The sequence below is a fragment of the Buceros rhinoceros genome, unplaced genomic scaffold (genome assembly GCF_000710305.1).
Source record: "Buceros rhinoceros silvestris isolate BGI_N320 unplaced genomic scaffold, ASM71030v1 scaffold39394, whole genome shotgun sequence".
NCBI lineage: Eukaryota > Metazoa > Chordata > Aves > Bucerotiformes > Bucerotidae > Buceros > Buceros rhinoceros.
The window spans coordinates 522-9,109 of record NW_010408303.1 but is presented as its reverse complement, the minus strand read 5'-3'; the positions used below and the strand labels follow the sequence as shown (position 1 = coordinate 9,109).

The 8,588-nt window shown below is 47.7% G+C and overlaps 1 protein-coding gene across 1 annotated transcript; it reads right to left on the bottom strand.

Moving 5' to 3' along the window:
* Positions 1-1,655: 1,655 nt before the first annotated feature.
* On the bottom strand, positions 1,656-7,617 carry LOC104492288 (magnesium transporter NIPA2-like; the record flags this gene model as incomplete). The annotated part of the gene is made up of 5 exons (XM_010134823.1): positions 1,656-2,260; positions 2,358-2,518; positions 3,627-3,717; positions 4,720-4,776; positions 7,334-7,617. Coding segments are annotated over 5 exons (1,198 nt in total), but the record flags the coding sequence as incomplete, so codon positions are not given.
* Between the last annotated feature and the right edge of the window lie 971 nt (positions 7,618-8,588).

The window sequence follows — 8,588 nt, the reverse complement described above, 5'->3', positions numbered from 1 at the left end:
TTTTTTTTTTTTTTTTTTAGAAAAAGCCTTTATTTCCCTTTCCACATTCCAAAAAAAGCACGGAAATATTATTAAAATAAGAAATTGCATATTCCTCTTCCCCTCACCCCAAGTTGCACTTCCTCAGTGATGCCCAGACCCAGGTATCAGCATCTCAGACCGCAGCAGTGTGCACCATGGTCCAGGGCTATCCCAGCCAGAGCTGCCTCTGGAAAGCTGGCTCAGGCTTTGCTGCTCCTGCACCGGGATTTACTGTGACCAAACAGGCTTCAGTCTCCCTGTGCTGTAAGATCTAGCAGCAAGATGGGAGGAACATTCCGCTGTGGTAATACCTTCCTTTTTCACCTTCCAGCTCAAAATGTTACTCCTCCCATCACTTCATCCTCACTATCTGAAGGGGTTTTGAAGGTGAGCTGTGAGCAAGAGTCCAGGTAGTATCCATACTACATTGAGAAAGATGGAGAGGGGTGAACAGGACCGCTCTGGGATAAACTGCATCCCTACAGCTCTGCAGAGCATCACCCACTTGTGCCTGTTTGCCTTCTAACAGGCAGCCCAGACCTCCCTCTAAAGAAACAAATGAAATAAAAGCTTTTGGGCTTAAATAATAGCAGGACAGGTTAGGGGCCTCAAAGAGTTGGGCAGCTCTTCAAGGTCAAAACGTTTCCTAAGGAAAAAAATATACTTAAAATTTACTGCCACTTAGTCTTTCAGGCTTGAAAGATTTTCACAGACCGTAAAAGGTCTTGACAGTAGCGGTGTTTCTGCTGACGCGTTATACCCTCCCAGAACTTCCCAGTCTGAGCGGAGGCCGCCCCTTGGCTCGGGTGAGGTCTGGATCAGGCCCAGAGGCTTCACGAACCACATCAACACAGCCTGGGCACCACAGCTGCTAAGGAAAAAACCCCAAACAAACAAAACCCCACATAAAACCAATTAACACTGTGCTCCAGGGAAACTCCTGCACCTCACAAAAAAATCAAAAGGCTGAAAATGATTTCTCTGCCATGGTCCTGTAAAAACACTTCTTGGCTTGGGTTCTGCCCAAGGGGGTGCCTATTCCAAAATTCACCTCACTTTGCCCATATTCCCCAGTATTCTGTTCCCTATTTGCAGAGCAAGTAATTAATTAGACATGGACGAGCAGAGTCTGAATAGCAGGCGTGCACCATTCAGTCCTTGTCTCTCACCTCCGTTTGAGACACTGGTGTGTATTTTAGCATTCATGCAAGCGTCTAGAAAGAGAAAAAAAGACAACACTGATCAATGCCTCAGTCAGGGTCTGGAAATAAACACATCAATGGCCACCCAGGGGAAGGAGTGCAAGAGTAAACACTAGCCCTGCCAAGAATAAGGGGTGGGAAGGGGTCTCAGAGAGAAGCTTTGTCACAGGAGTATTGTATTTCAAGAGGATTTTCATTTTCGGTGGCTGTACATATTAAAGCCCAGTGAAGATGAAACTCTCCCCTTGCTGCCACACCATGACAAAGATCCAATCCAGAAACCCAGAGGAAGACTTGGCTCGACTCTACCAAGCTTTGGATAAGACACTGTTGGCTTTATTTTCTGCTTTTCCTGTTTTAAATTGTTCACTACCTCTGGGAATATTGACATCAACCCATTCACCCAACCTCCAGACCCTCACATATAACATGCTAGGTGCAGATCATGAATACTTTCGGTTTATCCTCTGGGGCGATGCTGGAGTTGTCCACCTCTATCAGGATGTTCTTGTCATCTTGGGTGACCGGTGCTTGCTGTCCACTCTGGAGGACTTGTGGTAGATTACCTAAACTGACGTCCATGTCTTTGAAGGCATGAAAGAAAAACCCCCCCAAAAGGAGGGTGAGGAAGCCACAAACTGTCCCAATGATGTCGACTACAGTCATGGTGACCCACTCCTTAAAAAGGATGATAGAGGTTGTGATGACGATGGTGGTGAACAGCACATAGTAGATGGGAAACACCAAAGAGGTGTTGAAAATGTCTAGAGACTTATTGAGGTAGTTAATTTGTGTAGTGATGGATGCCACCAGCGTGATGACCAGGATCCACGTCAACGGGTGCTGCAGCACGGGCTGGCCAGCAAAGAAGCCCTTGATGGCAATACCCAGGCCCTTAACTGAGGACACGGAGAAGGCACCAATAACGGAGCAGATGGTGAGGTAGATGAGGATGTTGCTCTGGCCATAGCGGGGTGCGAGGTAGAAGATCAGGAGGAAGCAGACAGCCAAGAGGATTGCACCATAAGCGAGGAAACCTGGACAAGAGAGAGCAGTAACTCAAAACTGAGCAGTGAGTGTGGGGAGCAGTGTGCACTGCCCACCCTGGGACAGAAACCACGAGCTGCTGCACACCTGGCTCTTTCAGCTTAGACAGCATTTCATCCAGGGTGGTGACCTCCTCGTCCTCTGGGGCATGTATGACCATCACAGTGCTGCCCACGAGGCTGAGCATGCAGCCCAGCTTTCCCAGCAGGTTGAGCCGTTCTCCAAGCAAATAGGAAGACAAGATGGCACTGCGTGGGAGAGAAAAACGTCAGCTAGTGTTTTACAGCCCTTCAAAGAAAGAACAGCAGCTAAACTAAGGTAAAGAATGCTGTCACGTGGTACAAGGACACAGATTTGGAGAAAATTTGTTGAGATTCCAGTGTGTTAATACACAATCACATTGCATTTAGTGACAGCTGAACTTGCAGAGATGCAGGTGTCATCTATAGATCACAGCTCATGTATCAACAAGGGGGAAAAATGCATTAGCACATCCTCAGAAATATTTTCAGGGTCTATAGACCCACTCATGAGCTGTTGGGCATTATGAAGCTTTCAGTGCCCAAGGAAACTACTTTAGAGACCAGTGCAACAGAGAAAAAACCCCAATCTAACAACAAAATAATTGCATTAATTTTAACTACGTTGTCAGAACTATAAAGCCCCAGAGAATCTCTGAAGGTACTAGGGCTGTAGATAGAGCTGCAAAAATATTTAGCTGTTGTCCATAAAACTTCGGGGCAAGACACCAGAGCCATCCCAGCTCGCAGTTTGCTTATGCTTTTCACAATAACAGTCCTCCTATGAAACCTCAGTACCTGGAGTCATGTATTTTGATATAAATTTCCTTTTTTCTCTAAAAAAAAAAAAATAAAATAGGGTTTCAGCCCTTTTGGCAACAAACAAAAGTATATGAAAACACAGCATCAGAGCACCCTAAGAGCCTAGAAAATACAAGGCAAATGAAAGACAGTTTAAAAACAAGCCTGATATTTTTGATCCTTTTAGATTTTTATTATTGTTCACTACAAGAACAAAATAAAACAACCTTGGATTGGCTAGAGAGCTGGAATAAGGAAGGAAGTAACGCTGGTATTTGCAATAATTTACCCTAAAGTGTGTGTATGTGGTTGCTCTCCACACGTGGCATTTCCAGAGCGCCATGCTAATTAATTCAGCCATTTCCAAATGACCCCCCAAAAGGACAACAACTGTTTGAGCACTTTTTAGAAAACACTGTGATTTTGTTTTCCTTTCGGCAGAATAAATCATGTGAGCATTGCTTCAGTTCTTTCTATCTTACAAAACAAACAGGCAAACAAAAAGGCAAATTACAAATGTAAACACATAAATCACCTTATGAGCACGCTGAGAGCCCCCAGAGGTGTGACAATCGTTGCAGGAGCAAAGGCATAGGCGGCAAAGTTGGCAGCTTCTCCTCCACCCACTAAGCAAACACAAGAAAAATAAACAACAGCGAGTTACAGTGTTCATTTTGTGTTTTCTCTTGTGGGCTTGTAAACTAGTGAGACGTCAGCTAGAGAGTGGCTTTTATTATGGGGGTTTCATGCTGCTGCTAAACAGGGCCAGATAGCGGGTGAAAATCTCTCTAATGCAAACAAACACCAGCAGAGGCACCCCTGGAGCCCTGCACCCACTCGGAGAAGGGCTGGGGATGCCAGGGCTTGGCCATGTCACAGCAGACCCTCGTTAACCGAGTGATTAACACGGGGGTGGGCTGTGGTGGGGGCTGCTGGGAGGCTGCTCCTCCCCTACAAAATGTCTCCTTAGGGCTGTGCTGTCTCTCTCTGGCTGAGCTGTCCTTGTCCCCTGAGCAGTGAGTATGGTGTGCTTACTCACGGTTGTACTCTGGTGGTGGTTTTGCAGCTACAAGGGCAGATCAAGGTGGGGGCACCTTGAGCACCTGCTGCGGCAGTGGGAGCCAGAACAGACTGCTCTGAGAAGTGCTCTGCTGCTCTTTGCACAGCAGTGAGTCCAATTTGAGAAGATGCTGAAGTGTTGCAGCATGGATAAAAGGACTCAAGGGTTGCTCTAAGCAAGTTTTGCTCAAGAAAGGAACTGCTACCAACACCTCCCTATCTCTCCTGTGCTGCAGCAGTAACCTTTCCCAGGGCCCCCAGGCATGTGGGGGAGGCTGTTTGCCCTGTGCCTGGTACTCAGGCAGACCAGCCACCCGCCTCATTAAAACCTGGCTCTTCGTGCTTTTGATCTGGTAAAACTGAGCTAGCAAGTCCTACCAGCCCTGCAGGAGGCTGGTGAGGGAGGTTCTGTGTGGCTTGCTGCCTCCACTCAACTTGAGCTGAAGACGATTGGGGCAACTTGCCAGAAAAAAGGCTCTGAGCCACCAGCTACTGGGCTCATTCCACGCCTAACTGACAGCAACAGACTCTGGAAAAGCTGCAAACCCAGAGAAACAGCTTCTACTTACTGGTTAACAAGCCAGCCCACCAGAGCCAGTCCTTTAGGTAGCCGTGGCCTCCATCTCCTGGAGAAGCAAAGCACACAGATACACAGGAGTTAACAACCACGTCCTTCAGAGTAAGAGATGAGAAATGTCCCTTTGGAGGAGTATAAATTGCAAGGGGAAGAGTGTGACAAAGAAAACAGCCTGAAAGAATGGAATGTGGAGTTGTGCCATCGTACGTAGAAATTACATCGATCAAGGGGGTAGAGGAAGCTGGCACTTGGGGTTGGACAATACAGATACAATAAAAGCAGTTGTTTAATGCCAGGTGGTGACAGGAATGGCACCTGCTGCCCCAAAGCCATTGAGGTTATCGGCCTGGGGTGCAGCCTGCCCTGCTGCACTGTGGAGCTTGGGGCTGCCATTCAGCCCTGGGAGCTGTGGTTGTCCTCGCTGGTTCATCAGGGTGCATCAGCCCCTAAACACAGCAATAAACACCCCAGATGAGCTCCCATGGACTGGTTGTGTCTTCTCTTGCGTGTTCCACTTGCCCCTTCCCTGTGGGATGCTCCTGGAGCAAAGGGATGAAGGATGGCAGGGGCTGCTCTGTGCTGCTCGCCCCCCACCCAAAGGCTGCTCCCTGGGACACCGCCTGCCTGCACCCTTCCTGCAGGGACCCTGCGCTTCACCTCGCATTGCACCGGCTTGCTGCAGAGTCTCGCCCATGGGCACTAAGGTAAGACAACAAGTTTTTCTAAACTCAGTTCAAGTGGATGTTATAGCTATGAAAAACTGGTCGGTCGTTCTGTGTGGACATGTGGTGCCTTACTTTGTGTTGCTGTATGGTTGCAGCGAAGGCTCCCTGCATCCTGTTCTGGAAGTTATCTGCTCCTTCTGTACACCGCTTTGTATCATAGGGGTGTCATAGGGCCTCAGCCTGGACTGCCAGAAATGCTGAAGTTAACTTTATGGGTAGCAGTCACTATGTGACTGAGTGTTTCTGATTGAAAATGATTCCTGGTTTTGGAAAAACTCCATGAAAGAGAGTGTGTGTGGAAATGAGGAAGAATGGATATATTGTGTTGGAAGTCTTAACCCACAAGCTGTTAGATGGAGCTTGAGCCTGCTGACATTGTGAACCCTGAGTCAGAGAGCCTGTATTTTGGTAAATCTGACCTGACCAGAGCTGTCAGTGTTTGAATTGCCTTGGAGAAAAGTGATGTGCTGAGATAAAAGGGGTGGAAGACTGGGACTGAGATTAAAGGGCAAGATAAACAAAGGGGAAATGAAGAGGCAGACAGGCACTTGCTAGAATTCAGTGTCTTCTGGTTCTACACAAATGCTCAAAAGTTCGAATGTTATGCTTTGGTATTCATTAGAAATTGATGGCTTGTTTGGGGTTTCGTTTGTTTTTCTCAAGAGTTTTTTATCGGCTGCAGTTTTCTGTCATTAATCTCTAATTCCTGGTTAAACATCCTGAAAAACAGGGAGGGGTTTGCTCTTGTTTGCTCGGTTGACTCTGTTGTGGAAGGAGCTCCTGGAGGGATGGAGGAGAAAGATGTCTTCTACAATTGAAACAACACTGCTATTCCATTGTGCAAGTACAAGGTGAAAAGCAAGCCCATGTGAGTTCAGCAGTTGCAAGCAGCCAGGCAGGGGCTGGAGATGGATTAGATGCTGGACTGCGGCTCAGGTGCTGTTGGTAGCTTTGCTGCTCACCTCCTGGTTGACTGACTGGTCACTTCATCATTCTGTGCCTCTGTGCCCTCGTATGGGGACAGTGATACTAAATTCGTTTGTAAGGTGATTTAAGAGTGGTTTCTAGGCCAGAACTGGGAACAGGAACATTTTAATTATCATTATTTTGTTATGCAAGTAGGTCAGCTGCCAGGTAGGCCTTACGCTGCTGCTAGAGCAAATGTTTGCAATGCTGATGGGATGTGTCCAATTGTGCAGTGCAGTTCTGCTGTAGGCAGTGCTCCGCCGCTTCCCATCCATATATATGTGCACATAAGTACATGCCTCACCCTAGAGGAAAGTTACGTGTTGTTGAGCAACATACCTCAGAAGTATCTATTCTGACAACCACAAGCAGGGTTCACACAGATCACAGGCGTGCAGCCCTGCATTGATAAATGGCTCTTGTCAATGCAATTAAGGCACGTGAGGCTACGTTCTTGTCTTGGTGACTGCCAAGAGCAAGAGTGGGGTCATGGAGCTGCGCTGCTCTGGTCTGTGGCACGAGGATGACTTGCACTTTCGTGGAAAAGGGCATGCTTCAAAGAGCATTCAACACTCCACTTCTCACACTTTCCCATGCAAGAGCTGTGACAGGCACATGTTGTTCTGGTGGGTGCACATCTGATCACGCAGTACATGTGACTCGCTATTTGTGGTGCAAAGCAGGGGAATGCTCCTTTTAGCTGAGCCCTTGCAGTGTAGGGTCCTGTAAATGAGCACCTCATTCCAGCACAGCACTGCTCTGAGACTCACACACATGCGGAAAAGCCATGTCTTCCACTGCTGGTAGGAGGCTGATGTGTACCCAGAGCTGCCATATGAGTGTGGAGTTTGGATGATGTGTGTGGTTCTAGCAACAAGTGGACCTCCTCCCTCCTGCCCCCCACAGAAGCCTTACCTGCTCTGGTGCCTCCCTTCTCCACCAGCCGTAGCAGCCCCTTCTTTTTGAGGATGACACTGCTTCCGATGAGGAAGCTGGAGAAGACAGCCAAGCCCAGGCCAATGTAGAATCCATAACTGCTCTCCAGCCGAGTTATCCAGAAGTTGTCTGAAGTCCCATTGCCCTGGACAGAGGCAGCTGGGTCAGCATCACCGATCACCTCGCACACGACCCGGTGGGAAAGGCATGAAAGGGTGACCAGAGACCCTGGGAGACCACCATGGAGATAAAACAGCAAATTACTGATATATCAACTGATACCAACAGTGCCTTTACTGCTCTTCAGACTCATTGAGATTTCCCTCTGAACCCATGTAGCAGCATGTAGCCACCAGCTCTCAAAATCTCAGGGCACCATTCACATGTGGAATTGGCAACGTGTTGAGTGACGGACTTATGAAGTGCCATGCAAGCAGCTCGTTGACACTGAATGTGTCTGCCAGGCTGCACACTGAACATACAAGACCACTGTAATACCTGCAATGTAATTTGAATTTCCAAATATCAATGCCAGAGTCTTTCCACCAAACTCCCATGTTATGAGCTTGAACTATGCCTTATCAACACTCAACCCTGTTGATTCAAAGGCTTCAGTGCTTTCCAGACAACTAATCCTTGCATCCGCCAGTTTGTCATCAGCTGACAGCTTTGGGTTTAATGTGGAGTGATGCCAGTACTTGGTAACTGTGAGTTCATTCCAGCTCTGTGTACCGAGCAGCGCGATAGGATCACCAAGCTCATGCTGGACCAAAGTTTTGTCTGTAAGTTGTCTCTACTGTCTAATGGTTTTATCCTACCTATTTGTAGAGTGCTCGAGTGCCCGTAAAGCACATGAAGTCCTGCCAGTGTGGTAGGACTGAGAGCAGGTGTGATTTGCTGCTGTTACACCAGCAGCACTAAGACCCTGTGTCTCAGCCAAGGTGTGTTGCTCTGTGTAGGTGGGCAAATTATTGAGTTTCTTCCTACTCTCACACTCCTGCCACACCCAGCACACCCTTCTATTGCAATTTTTACTGAGTGTAGTAAAGACAGTGTGACTACGACTGTGGGGAAGGGAACAGCCAAGCGGAGTGTCACAGAAGTCCCTTTGTGTTAAAGGACTTTAGTTTTCTGCCTGAACTCGTATAGGAATTACAGTATTTATGTCTCTGCAGGCAGGGATATACAATAACTAAACTGCTCACAGTATGTGGGACCCACCTTTTTCCTGAGA